The following is a 23,257-nucleotide window of genomic DNA, read 5'->3' as shown; positions in this document are numbered from 1 at the left end:
CCAACCCACTGTGAGTGGCACCATCCCTAGGCAGGTGGGACTGAGCTGTACTAGGACACTAGCTGAGCATGAACCAGACAGAAAGCAAGAAAACAGGCCGACAAGCAGCCTTTGCCTATGGTTCCTGTTTTCATTCCTGCCCTAACATCCTTCATGGATGGACTGTAATCCGGAAGTCTAAGCTAAATATCCCCTTTTCTCCTATGATTGCTCCTAGTCAGAGTTGTTTTTATCTATTTTATTTTATTAATTACAGTTTATTCACTTTGTATCCCAGCTGTAGCCCCCTTCCCCATCCCCTCCCAATCCCCCTTCCCTCCCTCTTTTTCTCCTATGCCCCTCCCCCAGTCCAATGATAGGTCCATCTGACCCTAGTCTATTAGGTCTCATCATGACTGGTTTCTTTGTCTTCCTCTGTGGACTGGTAAGGCTGCTCCCCCATGAAAATGAAGGCACAACATACCCAAACTTATGGGACACAATGAAAGCAGTGCTAAGAGGAAAATTCATAGCACTTAGTGTCTTCAAGAAGAATTTTGAAACGTCTCATAAAAGCAACTTAAAGGCTCACCTGAAAGCCTTAGGGGGAAAAAAAAGAAGCAGACATAACCAAGAAGAATAGACGGCTGGAAATAATCAAACTCAGGGCTCAAATCAATAAATTAGAAACAAATAAAACAATTCAAAGAATCAATGAAACCAGAGTTGTTTTTATCAGCAACAGAAATCAAACTAGAAATGAGCTTATCTGGATAATTTAGGAATACTGTTTGAAAGCATTATTTTTTCCTTTCTGTTTGTAAAGCCATCATTCAAAAAATGGCAAACTTGTTCTAGTGCCTCTACAACTTAGATTATATTAAGACTTAACAGAGTTTATAATAGGCTATTTTATTTTCGACAATGATACTTCTTTCTATAAACATGGTTACCTATTCTTTAATCCATTATGCATACAAGGTTGGATTTCTTAAATTTTGAAAAACAATTAAAAGGAGTGCATATTTGTATTTGTATATTTGTGAATAAATAAGCAACAAAGAAAACTATGGGAATTAACCTAGAAATTAACCATAAAAATTCTGATTCCTTATAAAAATCACGTAGTATTTTACTTTCACTGTCAGAAGGAGTTGATATTGAAAATGTTAATAAATATGAATGTTACCAGAAAGGAAAAAGACAAGCGTCTGCTGCCCCAACAAAGCAGAAGTCATATATGAGTTTATAATGTGAAAAACAACTGTTTGAATTGCAAGGGGTGTTCCTATTTGAAACACTGAGGCTAATCTTGGGCTTGTATAAATAACTGCTCCATATCAAAGTGACCCTCTGCCACTCTTGGGGAGGTAAAGAATTGTAATTCAACAGCAGAGTATGTCCTCGAAGGTATGGTAGAAATTTTACACATGCTAAATTGAGAAGCAGTATGGCAGCACACTTGCATATTATTGTGGACAGCGAGTGCTTTCTTCTCTGCCCCTTCCCCAACCATCTTAAACAGATGGTAGCCAAGAGAAAAACAGGGTCTGTGCAGTTTTTTTTCCATCAAGATCCTTATGTTGAAAGCATAAACCACAGTCTACTTTTCATAATCCAGGCGTGAAATTATATCCAGCAAAAATGGAAAAAGTTAAGCCATGATCTAAGATCAGAGGACATTGTGAGGTTTGTGCAATTTTTATTGAATGGAATCAAGGACTTGCTTAATTCAATGATTAAAAGCAAATTTGGACGGATTAAACCATTATCATTTATGTAAGCAGTGGAGAATGCTGGCATGTATGCCATGAAGAACTGCAACAGGTGCATCTAAGACTAAGTATCAAGTATCACTGCCTCCTCACGAGGACAGTCTGCCCTTAGCAGTCATCCCTTCAACATTAAGAACTCAGATAAAACTGATCTACAGTGTCTTAATTAAAGTGAATATAGAGACTTAGATGAGGTACTATTCTCTTTTATATTGCATGTCATCAAATATTAGTCAGTACATACATTTAGCTTTTTTTCTCTATTGAGCTCGCACAAAAGCTTTCTTTGGGGTCATTGTAGTAATTACATAACAGATAAAAAACATAAGATGTTAACACATAGGGTTTTATTACCATTAGTTAATGTCAGCAAATAATTTCACCAATCATAATATGCACAGCATTTTCTAAATATTTCATTATTATTGCTGCATGTAACATACAGTGGGAAGAGTTCATGCTGTCATTGTGGAAAGCCAGCAGTATCCATAAAAAATGAAAAATAATCAAAAGCAAAAGAAACAAAAAAGGACTCAAATATTCATTTTTGAAAATATTAAAAAAAAACTTATTTAGCATTTGTCTGCATGTTTGTGTGTGCACCACAGCATGCATGAGGAGGGCAGGAACAACAGGTAGGAGTCAGTCCTCTCCTTCCATTATGTGGGTTATAGGTACCAAAGGAAGCTCAGCAGGGTTGATGGCAAACACCTGTAAGTGCTTATCTGTCTTACCAACACAAATATTATCTTAAAAAGCAAAACTAAGGCATAACTCATAGCCTCAGGCATGTCAGAAAGCATTGCTAGCCTTATCTGCAGGCTGCGGAGGCAGCTCAGTTGGTAAAACGCTTGCCATACAAGCGTGAAGACATGAGCTTGGTCCCCAGCACCCACATAAAAGCCAGGCATGGTGACAAGTGCATATATTCCCAGCCACAGAGAGGTGAAGAGGATCCCCATGGCTTCCTAGCCAGCCAGTCTACGTAACCTGTGAGGATTATCTAGACTTGACTTTATATGGAATTAACTAAAACCTAAGCAGCTGGGTACACCTGTGAGGGATCTTTTTCTTTTAATTTTTTTTGTATTAATTACAGTTTATTCATTTGTAGCCCCTTCCCTTATTCCCTCCCAATTCCTTCCTCCCTCCCTCATCTCCTCTCATCCTCCTCTCCAAGTTCACTCACAGGGGAGGACCTCCTCCCCTTTGATCTGACCTAGCTTATCAGGTCTCATCTTTTCCTTAATTAAATAATTTGAAATGAGAAGACTCATTTTTAATCCAGATCCTTTGAGGTGGGCTTTGAGGTTTCAGAAGCTCAAGCAAGGCCGGGTGCCTCACTCTCTTTTCCTGCTGCCAGCTAATCTGGCTATAACACTCTCAGCTCCTTTCCCAGCACCATGTCTGCTTGTGTGCTACCATGCTTCCTGCTATAAGGATAATGGACTAAACCTCTGAACTGTAAGCCACACCCAATTAAATGTTTTCCTTCATAAGAGTTGCCTTGGTCATGGTATCTCTTTACAGCAATAAAACCCTAACTAAGACAGCAAATATTCAAATAGGTCACTGAAGCCTGAAAATAGCCATGGATGATATATAAAGAAATGAGCATGCCCATGCTTCAATAAAACTTTATTTACAAAAACTGACAGTAGGTTGGCCAGACGTGACCAAGGACATTTGAACCAAATGTGTAAAATAATACCTTTTGATGAAAAACATTTATGACTGCATCTAGGTACTTTCTCTTATGAAAAGGTTTACTAGGCCAGCATGAAGTAAAAATTGGAGGAAAGGTGAGCTTCTACACGTGTGCCCCCACACCATCATGCAGATTCCAACACCAAAACAAAAGTCCCAAAGAAAACATTTATAAGAAAAGAAAGTGCATGGTTAATGGTATTACTCTCATGGTTTCCTACCTAAGAATCACGATTTTAAACTGAAATGTATTCGCTATATGAGGATAGCAAGAATATTCTCATGCTCCAATTCTGACAGTGGACAGCTCCTCTTAGGGCTTTGTAGCAAGTGAACTATTTAATGATGTACAAATGCAGGGAGCAGATGGCAATAAAATATTATTAGAGGAGATGAAATACATGGATCTGGTAGCAGTTTACTTACTCATACAAAAATTTAAAATTAGAACCAATAAATCCATCTATGAACAAATATAGTTACCTTGATTCATTAGTGCAGCACAAAGTCTACAATGAAATGTGGGGTGGTTGGAGCACCAGTAATTTTCTTTCTCACCCGTATCTACTTTATACTTCAAATAGAGAGATAATTTATAACCATTTACAACTGAGATGAACATCATTCAGTCTTTGATCTAACTAAATCGCACAAATAAATGAGTCTTTCTTGGAAAGAAAAAAATCATATATCAGATCTCTCCCCAGCTCTATCTAATCATAATAAAGTAAAAAGGCTGTGTTTTACTTCTAAAATGTTCCCCACAGCACAGGCTTCATACAATAAAGGGGGTGAATAAACTAGAATTAAAGCTAATTATAAAAATTTCAAACATGAAGTTTAGATGTTATAGATTTTAGTGGCTGCCAGGCACATAGTTAATTCTCTCTGTCCTCAACAAGAATCCTCTCTAGGCCATCCCTACATGATCTGGTCTTCCTTATGCATTCACTGATGCTATCGTGCAACACAGGAAACTGTGATCTGCGGTTACAGTAATGGTTCACCGTACTATAAACTGCATTGTTCCTTTCATCGTACTATAAACTGGAGAGTTCCTTTTACTTTTCTCGGAGCCTGTTAACTTGTTAGTAAGATGATAGTCAACTGTAATGACTTAAAGTGCAGTCTTGATGAAGATATTTTTTGAAGCTGAAAAGAGCATTAAAATGATTATTGCTAATGAACAATATCTACCATATTACTGCTGGTGACGCAGTGTGTTCCTTTCTAGGCTGCCTTGGTATTCAAATAGGGATGATGACTTCTCCAACAAAGAGGTAGGTACTATTGTCCACTAAGTACTTTGTATACTATAGTCTGTCGCTTTTCCTTTTCCTTGACCCCACCAAATGTACTGTTCCCTAAAATATTTCTAACTGACTACACAATTATTTTATACAATTATTTTATACAATATAAATAAGCTTATTTGTAGTGTGCTCATATTCTTTAGCAAGCACTGATTTTTATGCTTCCACATCAACATCAATTAAGATCCCCTGCTTTTAGTGCATATTCAAACTTTTTTTTTTTTTGGTATCATAAAGAGATAAGCAAGTGGGGGCTGGGGAGGTAGCACAGAGAGTAAATGCTGGCTGTGTAAACAGCAAGCATGAGGGCTTGGCACATAGGTAAAACTGAGGCATGTGGCATGATCTGGTAACCCCAGCACTGGGGAAAAGTGAGGGCACAATCTATTTAAAATTGTGACCTTGAGGTTCACTGAGAGAACCTTGTCATAAAAACAGGGTGGAGAATGAAGACAACTGCCGACCTCCTCCCTCCACAGGGGCATGCATACACAAGCACACCCACACGTGAGTGCCCACACACTCACTCCTGCACCACACACGCTCACACACCAAAAAAGAAAAAAGCAAATTATTAATGGAAACTGTGTTGCCTGATTGATGCAGCTGTCTATAATCTCGGCACCTGGGAGGGTAGGCATAAGGTGAGTTTGAGGCCAATAAAGGCTACAGAGAGGGCAAGGCCCTACCCAAAGTAGGATAGGAACTTGTGTTTCTTCGGTATGTAATATTGCAAAGTAGGTGTGCTGAACACTAAATGACACATGACTACTGAGTTTGAGTATACTGCCATAATATCAGGCCGATGCCTTTATTTTCATCAGAATACCTATACTTGCATGAAAGCATTTAATAATAAAAGACTTTTAAAAAGAAATGTACTCATTTTTGCCACTGTCAGCAGACATGAACGTAACTGGGGGCTTTGCGTATCCACAATTAAAGAAAGCATGCAGGTGATGCTTCAGTCACACTTCAGAACTGCCAAAGAGAACAGCACACTGAAACGATGCAGCAAACCCAACATTGCTGTGAGAGAAAATGTGCTGGAGTGTTTTGGAAAGCGATGCACAGGTCCTGTATCTACATACAATCACTCTGACAGTATTTGGGCTTGACGCATAGGTACTGTAGCACCGTACTTTCCCTGGGAAACAGTGGTTAAAGCTGCACCCCACTCAGGTAAAGATGCTAAGAAGGCTGCAGGTCTGTTCTCCCGGAACTCTCTACATTCCCACCACCAGTGCCTGAAGTGATGTCTCCATCATCACCACCCCTAGGCTGGAACACCTCAACAGCCTCTAACATGGGGCTCTGGAATCCAGTCCTAATCACTACAGAGAAATCAGCGTGGTCTGTTAAGCACATTAAAGACATATTGATCTTTCAATAGAGCAAATCTAACTGCTACTACACCGATTACAGGTCTTTTAAAAGCTTATTTTCAAAAGCAAGCCTACACTCTGATATGCTCTAAGCACTTACCAGCCAGACTCCCCATTAATCCACTAACCCTTTCTCTCTTACTACTAAAACATCTTGAACAACTTGCACTTCCTTGAAGAAATCAAACTCTTGAGGTTCTTTCTGTTATTTTTGTTTTATAAACATTAAAATCTTATTTCTGAATAAAATAAAACTTCACCATAAACAAATGTATGTTTGTTTTCCTTAACTCCAAATTCTGTTCTTTATTCAAGTTCTTTCTACTTCCTTCCCACTGAGACAGAGCTCATGAATTCTGACCTCAGCCCTATAATCAACGTTAACTTTTCTGTGTTTATCTGTTGCTGACTTCTATGCAATACACTGGTGCTTTGCACTGGTGAGTCCACATCCCTAATATTCCCACTGCACTCCATTGCTTGGCGCCTTGGTTACAATGAGTTCCTTATTTTTTTGAGAGGAAAAAAAAATCTGGCCATGGTTACAGAATTGCTAATATTTTGAAATACTGGGTATAGAAGGCAATGCTAATTACAGCATGGCTTACATTCAGCACCTTGAACTCTTAGTTCAATGCTTCGTGAGGCTAGCAGGCCCTTTGTCCTTAGCGCTGTGGTATTTTTAGGTAGCTGCTTTGTCAGACATTTCTCTTGTCTTTGTTCTGTAACACGTCAAGGAATCTCAAGCCCAGGAGCCCTCTGAACAACACAGAGACAAATGAATGTTATATTCCCAAAATTACATGAAGGGCTCCAAAGTAAGACATTTGGTCTGTGCACTCACTCACTGTGTTTACCAAAGAAACTGTCCACATAGGCAGGTGCTCTAAAGCAAGGACTGATAAAGTACGCCTTGGCCACACCCTTAAAGGGATATAAAAACAGTGGTAGAAGACATTAACAACAATTAAAATGAACATGATCAATGTCCTTCTATGGTAAGGACACTGGCCAAGCTGTACAGGACCATGGAGAAGGAGGAATAGCCCAGCCAGGGGCTCAATGGATCTGTACAGAGAAGGTGACAAATGGTCTTTGACTAGATGACTTTCAGAAGTGGGAGGGCAGATGAAGTACTTCACACAAGAGCGGCCTGCACGCGGCACTGAGGTGTGTGGATAAAGAACATTAGGAACTCTAGCAGACATCTGCAGCCTCCTTTGCAGAAGACAGTGGGGTGGAGAAGGAAACTCACTGAAGGCCTGTGAAGAAGCCACACTACCTGCAGCAGGGAGCTCAGAACTGCAGACAGAGAAGTTATGTGACATCTGCTTTGCCTGCTCCCAACAGTGTAAGTTATCAGTAATGTTAAGAAAGGATCAAAGGGAGGAATCTGAACCCTTCTTGTTCTATCTTCTCAGTGCGTCAATATGTCAGATCACATATTCATGAGAGAGCTCCAGAGGTACTTTAAGAGTTGTATTTTAACAAAGAAACTGTAGGCTCAAAAGTGTTAGCCTCAGAGCTGCGCACAGTGGTACAAACCTATAATCGTAGCTGCTAGGAAGGTGGAGGTAGAAGGATCTCCAGTTTGAAGCCTGCCTGAGTCATACAATAAGACCCTTCTTGTAAAACCAGAAACATAAAACCGAGCAAGGTAGCCTTCTAACACACATCCCCTGTGGGGCACACATTTACACACGCCAGAGCCACCCTCGCCACACAACTGAGTTCAATGAACAATGGAGCCTGACCTAGCAAAGCACTGCTTATATTCCAACAAATTCAACATTTGCAATTTGGGTTTGATTAATCTAATTACTGTATTTCAAGACAAAATGGCCCTTTGTGCCTTCATGAATATATGTTTTACTATATTTGGTAAGACAGCAATATTTTATACATGTATTTGCATCTAGTGTGTTAAGTTTACCTAATCTGGTAATCGTAACTTACTAGGAATCTAGAAAAAGCATTACACAGCAAATTAGGTCACCTACAAAAACACAGAAATATGTATTTAAACTCTTACTATTAAATTTACAAAGGTTTAAAAATACTCTTCGTAACCACCTATTATTTATATACAATATGAAGCTTGCATGAATGAAAGCTGAGGCTGAAGGATTTATCTCACCGGGACAGCAGATACCTGGTATGTGTGAGACCCTGGGTTTAACCCCCAGCTCTGCGTACAACAACAAAAATTAATTCAATATATGTTTTAAAAAGCAGGTATCTCTGTGGCTGGAGGGACAGCTCTGTAGCCAAGAGCACTTGGTGATCTTCCAGAGGTCCTGAGTTCGGTTCCCCCACATTCCCATTGGGAAGCTCACAACTGCCTGTGACTCCAGCTGTCCTCCCAGGGTACCCACAAACGTATAGCACACAGTTACATAGACATATATAAAAGCAGATATCTCACTTCTAACAGATAACGAGAAAAAAACTTGCATTTTTATGTACTTCCCTAGATTTAGGTGACTATTTCTTTTTTATTTTATTTACTTATTTTTTAATATTAGTTGCAGTTTATTTACTTTGTATCCCAGCTGTATCCTACTCCCTCATTCGCTCCCAATCCCACCCTCCCTCCCTCATCTCCTTCCTGCCCCTTTCCAAGTCCACTGATAGGGGAGGACCTCCTTCCCTTTCATCTGGTCCTGGTTTATCAGGTATCTTCAGGACTGGCTGCAAAGTCCTCCTCTGTGGCCTAGTAGGGTTGCTCCTCCCTTGGCGGGGGAGGTCAAAGAGCCCACCATTGAGTTCATGTCAGAAATAGCCCCTGTTCCCCTTACTAGGGTACCCACTTGGATACTGAGCTACCACGGGCTACATCTGAGCAGAGGTTCTAGGTTATATCCATACATGGTCCTTGGTTGGAGAAACAGTCTCATAAAAGACCCCTGTGCCCAGATATATTTGGTCCTTGTGGTGTTCCTGTCCTCTCCAGGTCATATTAACTCCCCCTTCTTTCTTATGTTTCCCTGCACTCTGCCCAAGGTTTGGTTATGAGTCTGAGTATCTGCTTTGATACACTGCTAGGTAGAGTCTCTCAGAGGCCCTCTGTGGTAGGCTACTGTCCTGTTACTTGTTTTCTCCTACATCCAATGTCCATCCCATTTGTCTTTCTAAGTAAGGATTGATCATCTTACCCCGGGTCTTCTTTCTTGTTAATCTTCTTTAGGTATAAAGATTTCAGTATGTTTATCCTATCTTAGAAGGTCTATATAGGTATATACCATGTGTGTCTTTATGCTTTTGGGATACCTCACTCAGGATGATCTTTTCAAGGTCCCACCATTTGCCTGCAAATTTCATGATTTCCTTGTTTTTAGTTCCATTGTGTAAATGTACCACAATTTCTGTATCAATTCCTCAGTTGAGGGACATCTGGGTTGTTTCCAGATTCTGGCTATTACAAATAAAGCTGCTACGAACCTGGTTGAGCAAATGTCCTTGTTGTGTACTTGAGCATCTTTTGGATATATGCCTAGGAGTGGTATAGCTGGATCTTGAGGAAGCACTATTCCTAATTGTGTGAGAAAGCACTAGATTGATTTCCAAAGTGATTGTATAAGTTTGCATTCCCACCAGCAATGAAGGAGGGTTCCCCTTTCTCCACAACCTCTCCAGGATATGTTGTCACTTGAGTTTTTGATAGGTGACTGTTTCTAAAGAGATCATTGCATGTTATTCACAAAAGTCATATTATATATAAATAGGCAAATTGAATTCTCACTACTTTTCTTATACCTGAACTTTTTACTACTTGAACTCTTACTACTTTTGTATCTTAATATTTTCATCTAGACTATGAACTTTTAAACATTTTGCATCCCCAAAATAGTTAGCTTCTTGTGAATGGCTGGCAAGTGCTTACTGACTAAAAGAAGTGGCAGTGAAGATGAGGTGTACATTGAACCATATGCCTGAGAAACACAGACCAGTTTGAACTATAATGCTGCTACCTACATCTTTTATTCCTATTTGTCATCTGGTCTAGCATTACTGTGACTCTGGAAGGTACCGGGGTACTATATGTAACTATATACTATTTAGTGTATCCTATATACAACTATACACTACAGTGTATACGGTATGTTATGCCATATACTGTACTAAATACTATACACACACTATGTATGGTATATACTATCAACAATCTATACATCACCACAAGTGAAGCATCTAATAAGGACAGAACTTGAGGAGACTGACAGACCTGAAGGACAGGCTCAAAATATACTAGAATACCTAATAATTTCAACAAGCATTTTTGATAACGTCCTTTGCTTTGTTTTGATTTTTTTAGGCTCTTATCTAAAACTACCTTACCAGCTTAATAAAGAAACGGTGCAACTCGAAGCACATCTGTGTGCTGGCCTTTGAGCATCCCTTTGTTTTCTTAGGTAAGTATAGCAAGAAATATGACTATAACATGGCAGCTACTCACAGCATTCTTAAAAAGCATGTCAAAAGACTCTCGTATGTTCCGCACCATTCTATGAGATTTGGTGGGCTTGCTGGCTGCACACATGAGTACAATATTACAACACAATAAAATGATGAGGTTTTCAAGAAATGGAAGTGCTTATCACTGCTTCTATCATCAAACAATGGTTACATGTGCCAAATTATCAAAATGTACTCCATAAAGATGTACAAATATGTCCTAACAAAGTAAAGCTAAATAAATGCTATCTCTGAGCTATTAATCTGATTTCAGAATCAAACAAGTTGATCACAGACGAGAACTCGGTCACTTTGATCCTCTCTCCCAGACATTGCTGAAGTTGTTTTGAAATAATTAGATCAAATCTGTTTTTTCTTTCTTTTCTGGACAATAGAGCAAAGCTATGAACTAACTAGGAAAACAAGCATGGAGCTCTTAGCGTGGCAGCAGCCATGTCACATGACCCGCATATCAAGGTTCGCAGCCCTTTGACCAGCACTGCTGTTTTCACAGGTGAGCTGTGAAATAAACAAGAACCACTGACCGTGCCCTAATTCCAAAGGACCTTCAAACCATTAGGAATCTCTTAGAACTGTTAAATAACAGAGTGGATTCCGAAGGGCTTTGTTTTATTTTTTTAAATTACATACTACCAAGTATGGTATGATAAAAACATGAGAGCCTGGGAATCAGGTTTTGGTTTGTTTGTTTCTTTCTTTCTTTTTTTAACTACAAAATAATGTAAATTAATTAGCATCCATTTAGTAAGGAAACATTAAATGTTTATTTTTATGTCTTCCTCAGACTATGTAACAGCATTGTCACAAAAAATATTTTCTAATATGAGCTAAGGGTCATGATGCAATTCAATTACAATTTCACAACAGAGAAATATTTTTGTTTGACAATACTTTGATGTTTTATGGTATTTTGTGAAGCTATAATATTTCTCATATTAAATTATGTATGGTTTCTAAAAATATGTTTTAGATACTAAACATATGGGTCATGATTACAGTTGCTGTTATTTGATTTGAGTATGCGCTCATTAGACTTTCAGGAGAAAGGACTCTATCGCCCTCTTGTGGTAATTTTAATGCAGTGTTTTCTCCAGGAATTCTTTTACTTAAAGAGGCAGAATATTTTATCATGAGGTCTTGAAACTGCCCTAATCATCACCTATGTTTTCTATCAGCACCTCAGTTTTGACCTCAGGAATTAGTCCTTTTCATTGTATAAGACACTGTTCTGTCAATTTCCAATTACATCAAAGCCATTTTCCTTAAAAATGTTTCTGGTATTAAATATAGATGTAAAATGACTACGGTAAGTCCCTTTCACAGTTCAAGGGCTTGAACGAATGGAAATAAATCGGTGTAGCTGTGCTTTACTACAATTTCCCTCCCAGAGAAATAGCTCTGACAGTGGTCAACAAGTGTTAGAGGCCAGTCTTAGCATTTTGTCTTTAGAAATAATACAAGCAGTCTAATTTCTTGTAAAGAAGTCTATGTCATGACCTTTCCTCTTTCCCTCTCAACACAGATAGAGTCAGCCCTCCATTTTGAAGTTTCTATATTGGCAACTTCGACCATCAATGGACAGAAAATATTTGAGGGGGAAAGAAGTGGGTACTAACCACCTACAAGCTTCTTCATAACGTCCTCTCTCCTAAACAAGATAGTATAGCAATATTTACATATCAATTACACTAGTAAGTAGTGCAGGTAATCTGGGGACAGTTTAAAGCAGGCAGAAGGATGCATGCATGTTTTGGTGACTCAGTTCCAAGGGTTATGGAGACCACTCACTCATTGACAAAAATAGTGTGCCCATCCCTGGCAACCCGCTAAATGGTAACAGCTTCCCAGGAAGGAGTGGGGCCCATAAGCCTACTGAAAAACCAATATGAAATAGTGGTAGGCCCAATCTGGGGTCAGTCTTGTGAATAAAACTGTGACTACTGTTCTTGCTGCATGGGAAAAGTAGCGAGTACATCAAAGACACAGGCATAGGTAAAGACTTTCTGAATAGGATTCTGACTATTTAGAAAATAAGGCCAACAACCGACAAATGGGGCCCCATGAAATTAAAAAGGTTTTGTACAATAAAGGAAATAGTCATTCAAGTAAAGAGACCCCTATAGAATGATAAAAAAAAAAACCTTTACCACATATATCTAACAGAGGACTGATACCTAGAACAGACAAAGAACTCAAAAGAGTAAACATCAAGAAAACAAATGACATAACCTCCAAATGGCCTATGGAACTGAACAGTATTCTTCCTGAGAAGAAATACAAATGGTTAATAAAGTGTTCAACACCTTTGGCCACCAGGGAACACAAATATCATGTCATTTCAAGGAAGGATTTGTGCATCTGAAAGTGAGCCTTGGGCCAATCTTCCATGCACATAGAGGCACAAATGTTCTTTGAGCGTCTCCAAAGAACCAATAGCATATAACACACAGCACTGTGACATGAGGTACACAAGCAACAACAAATTAATGAGGGCCCAAACCAAAGCAATGGCTCTCACGGCAAAGGAGAAAAAAAGGCTTGATAAATTCTCTAACAGCGAGCCTGCTGGTATCGGTTACTGTGAGAATGAAGTGTGGTCGAAAGCTCACAACCAGCTGATGATGACTGAGCACATACGCCATTCCCCAGGGTAGCAATCACATTTTCACACACACTGCTGGGACATAGCAAACTTGTCAAAAGGCTTGAGGATACTGGTGCTCATCAGACACAGGACGGCAAATAATCAATGGTCACGAAGTACAAGGAACTTAGATGACAGACACATCATCCAGGAGAAGGGAAAAGACTGAGATGATGTGACACTGAACTGGAAGTTGGCAACATTTTAGCATAGTCCCGTCCTTTTAAAACAGGTAGTGAGTGTGTATGTGTGTACCCATGCATGTGTGTACATGTGCTGTGAAGGCCTGAGGGCAAGCCTGCAGATGATTTCCAGGTGCCATCTATCTGGTTTTATGAGACAGGGTGTCTACCCCTGGCCTGGGACTTGCTGAGTAGCCAGGTAGGCAGGCTAGCATGCACTAGAGATCCTCCTGTTTCTGTCTCCCCATGGTGGGATTACAAGCAATAACAACTATGTAGACTTTTTTTTTTTTTACATGATTTCTAGGGACCAAACTCAGATCTTCTAGTTAATGTGGTAAAAACTTGACCAACTAAGCTACTGCCTGACTTATAACAGAGCTACTTCTATCATATGACCACAAACATTGCTTATTTTGGAGAAACAGGACATGGTTTAGACTTCCCACACTTTGTATGTCAGAAGACATGGGTCAGAGGGATGAGTCATTTTCTTTAAAGTTCTTAGCTCTAGAGGTGACTGAGAAGTCAGCTTTCTTTACTGAGCCAGAGGTGTTACATGTAACTAGTTAAAATCCTCTTTCCAGTACCCTGTGCTCCCTTCCCCTTCTGCTCTATACCCTGTCTCCAGAATAAGCAAAGGGTATGCATGAGACAGAGGGTAGAGGGGGACATTCTGAAGAGCAGAGCAGCCATCAAAATACTCTTTATAGGTCTTCCTAAATCTTAAGTGAGATTAGTTTTCACTAGCAAACTATTTGCCAGTGAAAGTCACATGGTAGAACACATTTTCATAATTTTAAGAGTACGAGATTTCTTTGCAGTACCTGCTTGGTTTGGTCGCTGCCAGCTTGGAGACTTGATGGCGCTGGTGGATCCTACAGGCTTGAAAGCGGCAGCAGTTCTGACGCCTGCCACTCCTGGCCTGCTGGAGCCTGGGCTCTCCAGGGTCTCCGATGCTCTCAGCGGGGAAGCTCCCGAGGAGGCCGCTGACTGCTGAGAAGTCTCCTGAGCGCTACTGTAAGGAACATAAGGAAACAGCTGAGGTGAGTGACAACATGAGTCTTCTCCAAATCTATGAAAGCTTTAAGGAAGACAGAACACTGGCAGATTTTAATTTTTTAAAAAAGAATACTCTGAAAGTGGGTTGGGAGAACAGAACACATGCGACAGTGAGTGGAAAGGGCTGGAAGTGCAGAGCATGGGGGTGAGACAGGAGAGAAGGAAATCAGCAAAAACAAAGCATAAGTTAAAATGCCACAAGGAACCCATTAGCTTATAGGCAAATAATATAAAAATAATTCTGAAATTATGAAGGACTCCTCTTTGTCAAGAAGAAAAATAAGGAGGTAACATTTTTTTCTGTATGTTGGAAATTATTTTCAAATAGTCTACAATAAAAATTGTACTACTGAAAATTATATAAGCAATTCTTGCAGTGGTGAATTTTTCCCTCTCTATTCTGATCTTAACATTTCAAAAGAATCATCAGATCAAGACCATTAGTTACTGGGGTGTCCTTAATATGCCTATAAAATGGCATTAACGTTGCTATTTTTTATATACTCTTTTGGTACTTTATGAACTATCTCCCTGGCACCTTGCGAGTCATCCTTTTCAATTAATTTAGTAACCATATGCTGCTGACACCTTGCCAGTACCCCTTCTCCTTATATAGACACTCACTTACATAGACAGCTACCATTTGCTGGATGTTATAACAAAGAGACAATATTCCTGCCTTGCAGAATGTCCAAGGTCCTAGGTTCATAACACCAAGAAAGAAGAGATTGAGCTACCATTATCTTTTCTCCATTCCAGTAGGCAATTATTTTGCTTCTAAAACCTATTATCTAAACTTTAAATAAGGTCATTAGTACTTTGGTGATAAAAAAAACATAACATGTAGCTTAAATAGAATAATTAAATATAAGGTGCTTAGCCTATTTAGGGGATAAAATGTGAGCTTTACATATGAAAGGCTAATAAACATATTCAAATAATAAAACACCTACATTCAATATATTTACTCATTACAAAGAAATTAGCTTTAAAACAGTATATTCAAGAACTTTTTGTTCTGAGGTTAAATTACTCACGTATATTATACAAAAATAACGAGCTAGATAAGCAAATTCTAAGGAAAGAGCTTATATGCAACACTAACATCCAGAAATACTAAAGTCCAAACCATTACCATTTAATCATATGAAGGAATCAAAAGTTACTTCCAGGATATCTTCCAAACTCATGAGGCTATAAACTGGATGACAGAACTCCGGGGCCAAGGCTAGTGAGTCTGGTTGTTGGAGGCAGCAGTACTAGATAGCTTGAGAAACTTTGAGTAGCCTTGGCAACCTTGCACACCAAAGGAAAAATCTGTGCCTTACAAACTGAGGGTACTGAGGACCTTAAGCAGAAGATGGAAACACTAAACAGGAATGGCCATTAAGAGAGAAGAGAGAAGAGAGAAGAGCTAGAGTCCAGCCTGCCAGTCAAAGCCTAAAAGACACCACTACAATATATAGGTGTAAGTGGGCTTTCCTGCTGTGTCACTGCAACTATGGATTTTGAACATTCCTAATCTCTGCACTACATTTTACTTTCTTTTCCACCCAGACTTTGTACAGCAGGTACCTCTCAATACCTCCTTTTTGCAAGCATCCAAGTGCTACTTATAGTTAACAATGTCCACTGTGCTGTGCTCTGTGGTAAGCAGTTTCCACATACCATTTTATATTTGACCCCTCAAGGTTCAAGAAGTAGAGACACTGCGAATTCGTGCCATTTACTTCATATATGGCATATGATTTTGCATTCACTTGTGATGGCTGTTTTAAAACTTAATCGTAAATTTTATATGTAGCTTGTGTGCTCCAGTACATTGTACCCTGTTTGAGGATGGGAGCTTTGCTGTGCCAGGCGTATATTACCTAACCATGGAAAATGTCTTCATCTTCAAATGGTACATGTACATTGCCTTGATTCCAAGGTTATAACAAGTATAAACTAAAATTCTAGGTATTGCTCATAAAGTACTTGCACAATGCTCAGCACAGAGTACGTATTTAACAGTGGCACAAAGATTATGTGTGTGTTCTAAGATTGTAGTTCATTGGTAATGATATTATCAGTAAATATGGTTACTAAATTAATATACTTCATATAACAATTTTACTTATAAATATAGTTTTATTCCAGGATTTTAACCTGAGGCACAATTTTGTTTTCTTAACTCAATTTTAAATTACAAATATTTGGGGGGCTGGCGAGATGGCTCAGAGGTTAAGAGTACTGTCTGCTCTCCCAGAGGTCCGGAGTTCAGTTCCCAGCAACCACATGGTGGCTCATAACCATCTATTACAAGATCTGGTGCTCTTTTCTGGTGTGCAAGTGTGCATAACATTGTGTACATAATAAAATAAATAAATCTTAAAAAAAATTACAAATATTTGATAGAAGTCCTGAGAAGAATACTGTAAACTAAAAAGTATTTTAACTTAGGTTGTATTCTTATACAAGGGTTTATATAAATTCTCTCTCCGAGGGTAAATAATACTTAAATTTTAAAGTAGTCTCCAAACATTAAGAATTTGAGGCAGACTATAGAGAAGCTATTAAAATCTAAGTCATATGTACTTATGGACATGTTTATATTTGCAGTGATAGAGATAGAACCCAGATTCTCAATTCTTAGACAAGCATTCTTCCCCTGAGCCAGGCTTCCCCAGCTTTGTACTCTTCATTTTAAAGGTTAATGTCAGACAGAAGCTAAGCTCCCAGAGAACAAGTCTCTGGTATTATGCCCTCTGCTCCTCTGCAGTAGCCTTCTCAACTGCTGGCAAGGGTCTTCTCAGAAAACCCACATTTCCTTCATTTCAGAACACTGTTTAGCCTGCCTTGTCAAGACCTGTTTTTTCTGTCTCAAGTACCAAAATATGTGCTGACTGTACTCTATCGCTGCTGATAAAGGCAAAGGTATGGACTACTGGTGTTCCCTCTAACAGGGTCCCTACACAGCTTCTTTCAGGCTAGAGCTGCAGGCACATCAGTGTGACTGTGAACCCAGGCACTCTGAGGGAGGACACTAACAGCACTCCATCCAGTTCTGGAAGTGTGGTCCAACTAGACTCAGGAAGCCAAACTTTAAACAATTTCAATTATTTTTTTTTCCTTAGAGATGATCTGCTCTCCCCACCACCAGCTTAAATACCTTACTAAAAAATAATACAGAATTGTAGTATAGCGTACTGAAATTCTCTGTAATGCTGGGTAGCCATGGAACCCTCCAGGTCATTGTAGCAGACCACTAATGGCTGCAGTGGCAGCTGTCTACTTTGCTCCTGATGTTACATTTGTCAGCAAGTGTCTTCTGTAGTTGACTCACTGAGAGTACACACATAGAACACTCTGGGGTATCTTTATCTTTGTATTATGCTTAGTAACTTTTGGATTAACTGTTGTTTTTTGTTGTTGTTTCTGCATTTCTACAGTTTGGCTCTGGAACAGTGTAAATGGTGCCTGTGCAGTAGTGGGAAAGGGTGAGCCCTTGAGGAGGTGGGGATTATTGGGAGGCAGTCAAGTCACAGGCAGTCAGCCCCTCCCCTTCCTTCCTTTCTGGCCACTGTGAGGTAAAGCAGCTCAGCTCTAACACATGGTCCCGATCATGATGCTATGTCTCACTACAGGCACAAAAGCAATGGAGCCAGGCAGCCACGCACGGAAACCCCAAGCCACGATAATCCTCACCTCTGCACAAACGGCCTATCTCATGTACACTATCAAGCAATATACAGCTGAGCATGCATTTACCAGATACAGTAAAAATTAAGTTACTTTTCAAGAAAAACCCTCATGTGTGTGAACTGTAAGACAGTAGCCAACCATAATAATTATTTTTCATCTTTTGAAAATGCATGTCTTGTTAACCATCTGACTCTGCTACTACAGCTATAGTCATGTGATAAAAGTTAGGGTTCCACCATAGTTTAAATATTAGTATAATTATTCATGACTCCATACCAAATATCAAGTGTGCTAGTAAAAGATATCGCAACGATTAAAAGGTGAGTTGATAGGAAAGTGAAATAACATGCATGTGCATTAGCGCTATGCTGAAATTGCAGCTAATTCAAAAGTCAGTTCTATGATTTTCTCATTTAGCCTGTTACCATAGTAATGCATCGTTAGAGGAAGCAAGCTTCCACATGCCAAGTTCCCTCTCATGGTACCTGCTTTTCTTAACATGGATAGAGTCACGTGACTTCTCAGAAGGCTGAAGACAAGAAAGAGCTAGAGGCTTGGGAACTGTGCTGATGCAAAGGGCATCCAGAAGGGACTGAAGGTTTTCAGGGCCGGAGAGTCTGGCAAGCATTCAGAGAAGGGCTTCAGTGAGACCTTGTAGCATCCACAAAAGAAATCGGCTTTCAGTCTATGATCTGACACATTTTCTTCAGGAGTGAGAGAGAAACAGAGAGAAAGACAGGGAGAAGGGAAAGGGACAAGGAGGAGGAAGAATGAGAGACAGGGAGGAGAAAGATAAAAGGGAGAGAGAGAAGTGCAAAGCCGTGGGAAGAGACGAAGAGAAATGCTATGAATTCATTTTATTTTATTCATTTATATAAAATTGAAGAAATTTGGCTGGTGATAATGGCATACCACTTTAATCCCAGCACTCAAGAGGCAGAGCAAGGCAGACTTTTCTGTGTGTTTGAGGCCATCCTGGTCTATATAGTGAGTTCAGGACTGCTAGATCTATGCAGAGACCTTGTCTCAAAAAACAAAAACAATTTTCACTAGAGCCATATACGGTCAGCTTTTAAATGCATTTAAACCTATAAGTGTGATAGAATAATATAGAAACAAAGTACAAGGAAGGGCTTTTTCAGTGAGTAATTAGACTTTAGCTCACCAATGTTGTAGAATAAGATAGCATCAATAGAAACTTAATTTCTACCTGATTCTGCCTCAGCTACAACAACTGACAGCTGTACAACTCTGAAGTCTGAAAGAACGCGATACATAATAATGAGTACAACTGAGATATACATATAAGTAGGGTCACAGTAAAGAGACATGGATGCTTTTAAAAACACTCTGAAATCCCATGGACTCACTCACAACCTGCATGAAATGCTTACTCACAAGGGGGAGCTCATTACAGAATCTGGCAGGCTTGTGGACAGGTCTGTTCTCTCTGAAGTGTCCTGTCAGGCACTAGAGGACGCTAGGACCACAGACAGACAGTGCACACATAATTCTACCTGGTTTTTGCAGCAAGAGCAGCAGACACAGTGGCAGCCGCACCACTGACAACTGCAGCACTGTATCTAGCAGGAGGAGAAAAGGCAGAAAAGTTTCCAAAAGCTTCCAAAGAACCTTCTACAGTTCTCGAAGAGCTGCTAACACTGATAGGGAAAGAGAGACAGGGGAAAAATGAAAGTAAGGAAAGGTAGCAGAATAAATGCAAGTGAGTACCCATTCTAGATCAGTACAGACATCAAGGCAAGCCATCTAAAGGTGTGATGGTTGTTTAGGTTACTTCCTTGTTATCCAAAGTTCCAGACATTTACATTTCATATGGAAGCCTACCTACAACTGATTGTTTTTCACCAACCAAAATGTTATCTGCAAAACCTCCTATTTCTATTTTGGCTTAGTTCAATAAGATTTTTAAATGAAATAATATTCCATATCCAGAAGAATGCTTATGACTTAACATAATTATTTCTTTTTCTTTTCAAATATTAAACTATTTGGGCAGGAATTTACAATCCAAGAATAGGAATGCAGGACTCTGCAGACCAGTTATCAAATGTTAATTTTTTTTTTTTATTAAGTTGGATAGTCTAAAACACACAGGGTGGGCTTTGCCTCTCATCTTCCTCTTTGGGTACAAGTTACAACATTACTGTAACTACATATTGGTTTAAAATTTTGTGACAGTGGCCACTTTCAACACACCACAAGCCAAATTCAACACAGGTTATTAAGATCTTGTGAGTGTGGACTTAAGTCTTTTCTCTCTTCAAAAGAATTCGATAAGCTCCCAACTCCGCCTATGTAACTATATAAATCACTGGGGAAAAAAAACTAGAGGAAGTCTGTTTCAACAGATTATATAGAAACAAATAAACAAAAAGAAATCTACATATTGTTAGGTAAACCATGAATTGGGACTGTATGGCTAAGTTTTAACAATTGCTATAACTAGTTAGAGGAAGAACAAAGGGTCCAGGAGAGAGAATATAAAGATGCTTTTAATGAAGAGTGAGGAAGTGTGAGTGCTAAGGTGAGGAACAATTACTAAGTAATTTAATGTTTGGGTTTCTCAATCACTCTACATCTTTGAGTCAGCAGTTACTATTTGGGGAAAGTGAAGATGAACAATAAATAGCAACAATGTATCAATTACGCCATCCTGTAGTCCAGAAGAGGGAAGTGCAGAGGCTCTACCATCCAATGGTAAAACAAATAATGGAACAATTATCAATGTCTTGCAGGCACTCTCTCTCGCCTCTATCATCTTGAGAACATGTCAGTTTGGAAATGAGTTCCCTCTCTGCCTCTCTTCTTTCAGAGGAATGACTGAATTTAAGAGTAGACATAAACCAAACTCAGGAAGCTAATTTAACAAATCAGAGAGTGAATAAACAGACACAGATTTCTTCACTCTATATTAGAAGTTACAAACCAAACCAAAGCACACATAGAATATAAAAGCAGTGCAGAGCAGTGCTCCAAGGCTGAGTCTGTCTGTATGTTAATGACATTAGTTCTTTAGTCCATGATCATGTGCTCATTCTCGGTGAGTTTAGTGTTTAGACTCATCACCAGCACTGAAACGGAGACCAGAACTCCATACCCAGAACAGGTGGCTGCTACTTTAGAAAGCGTGGCTATTTGACTATAAACATTTAACACCTGGGTAGTTGCAGGGAGGTGTGGTCCACTCATAAGCAGGTCTTCCAGAGAACTGTCAAACCTAAGTTTTCAGAAGTGAAAACACGAGGAAAAGAAAAGATCCATGAAGAGCTGAGACCGTGTTCACCATGCACAACATCACCGAAAGTCAGTAGTTCATGTCTGGAAATACTCCAGTTGGTTCTTACTGTCCAGCTCTGTATCTACAAACCCAAACCAGCTCAGCATGGCTACACCCACGTGATGAAGCACTAAGCTTAAAGGGGAAATCTGGGTGCAAATTCCTACTCACTGGCCATGCAGCTCTGAATTACTTAAGAAAATGTCAGCTCCAAGAACTGCACAGGTAGTACAGGTTTAATGAAATTTGGACCAAATCTGCCCTTACTATTTCCACTGGCTTGGGTAATGTACTGTAAGAGAGCAACCAATCACACTTCTGTAAACCTAGAATCATATGGACAGTATTCATCCTGGTGTATATAAAGAAAGTAGCACATCCAGTTATGCAGCTAACAGTTGCAAGCAGACGTCGTGCTTTACATTCAATTTAAATTTTTATAGTAACACTTGCAATAATTTATTACATTGATAGCCTCAATTCCTACACATCCCTTTTTAACATTTTACAATCTTACATATTTATTATAAAGATGTTCTTTGATCAAAATCCCCTATTATCTGCCTGTATCGCCCCCAACCAAACTCCTCCCCAAATCTTTTTCTTAGTTTCACGTTTTGTAGGTGTTGTTGCATTTTTCACTGTTTTTTTTTTAAAAATATCTATACCATTTTTTTCTTTAGGATATCAATATTAAATTTAGAAGAAATATTACCAAGTAAAGAAAAGACAGAAACAGCAAAGTGTTAATTTCAAAGCAAGTAAGCACCAAATGTAACATGGGAGGAATTAAACAAGAAAATACCAAATTATCAATTTTCTTAAAAGCCCATATATGGAAAAATTAAATGTGTCAGCCATATTACACTAATTCTTACATAGAAAATGTAAAGTTAAGGTAAACAAATATAAAAGGAGCACTTGTATTGTCATTTTCATTTAGAATCAGTCATCTCCTTATTAAAGTGCTGAAAAAATAGAAACAACTTGAGAAAGTACCATATTGAAATAAAGTATCATGAGAGGTACAGAAAAAGCTAAAAGAAATCATATAATACAAGTTAGTAAACTATAGCACAATAGACAAAAATAGCCACCATCGTGTTTTGCAAAGACTACAAATTAAAAACAAAAAAATCCATATTTTCTTAAAAAGTTGTTTTTACAAAATTAAGAACATTTCACATGATTTCACCTATAAAAAGAACAGGGCATTGTATTTAAGCATGTATACATAAAGTTTTATTAGGATACTATCAAGCTTATTCATTTATGTAAGTCTGGCTATTAATACTAGGTAGAGGGTTGAGTAATGATGACATATTATATTGCCCACAAAACTCTGTGTATTTGTGATCTGGACATTTATTTAAAAAAAAAAGAAAAGAAAAGAAAAGAAAAGAGAAGAAGAAGAAGAAGAAGAAGAAGAAGAAGAAGAAGAAGAAGAAGAAGAAGAAGAAGAAGAAGAAGCAGCAGCAGCAGCAGCAGCAGCAGCAGCAGCAGCAGCAGCAAGCTGTTGAGCTTTGTCCCAGAGAGACAGAGTAGTGCGTAGCTCTCAGACTACCCTTTACAGTACAAACCTTCCGGCCAAGTGTTGCTTAGATCTTCCAGCACTGATCTAAGGGTGCGCAGCTCGGGCAGCTGCTCGCCAGTGTTCTCACTGCACACTTCCCCTCTCTCTAGCTTTCCCTTTCTTCTTGAAACTGACCTAAATCCACTACTTCTGTCTTTTGGTACCTCTCTGTGTACATC

At 39.0% G+C, this 23,257-nt stretch overlaps 1 protein-coding gene across 10 annotated transcripts in view; it reads right to left on the bottom strand.

Annotated features, from left to right (window-relative positions):
- Pdlim5 (PDZ and LIM domain 5) overlaps positions 1-23,257 on the bottom strand; it is a 172,998-nt gene that overhangs the window by 28,768 nt on the left and 120,973 nt on the right. For 9 of the 10 annotated variants that reach the window (XM_060392607.1, XM_060392609.1, XM_021659671.2 and 6 more), the window contains one exon: positions 14,289-14,479. In XM_060392607.1, the coding sequence (XP_060248590.1) occupies positions 14,289-14,479 (191 nt within the window). Of the gene's footprint in view, positions 1-14,288; positions 14,480-18,692; positions 18,825-19,724; positions 19,869-21,325; positions 21,446-23,257 lie in introns of all 10 variants that reach the window. The other variant, XM_060392618.1, reaches the window with a different exon arrangement.

Source organism: Meriones unguiculatus, chromosome 10, assembly GCF_030254825.1.
Source record: "Meriones unguiculatus strain TT.TT164.6M chromosome 10, Bangor_MerUng_6.1, whole genome shotgun sequence".
Taxonomy (NCBI): Eukaryota; Metazoa; Chordata; class Mammalia; order Rodentia; family Muridae; genus Meriones; species Meriones unguiculatus.
The sequence above is the reverse complement of the archived record's forward strand: the minus strand, read 5'-3'. Positions and strand labels throughout refer to the sequence as shown.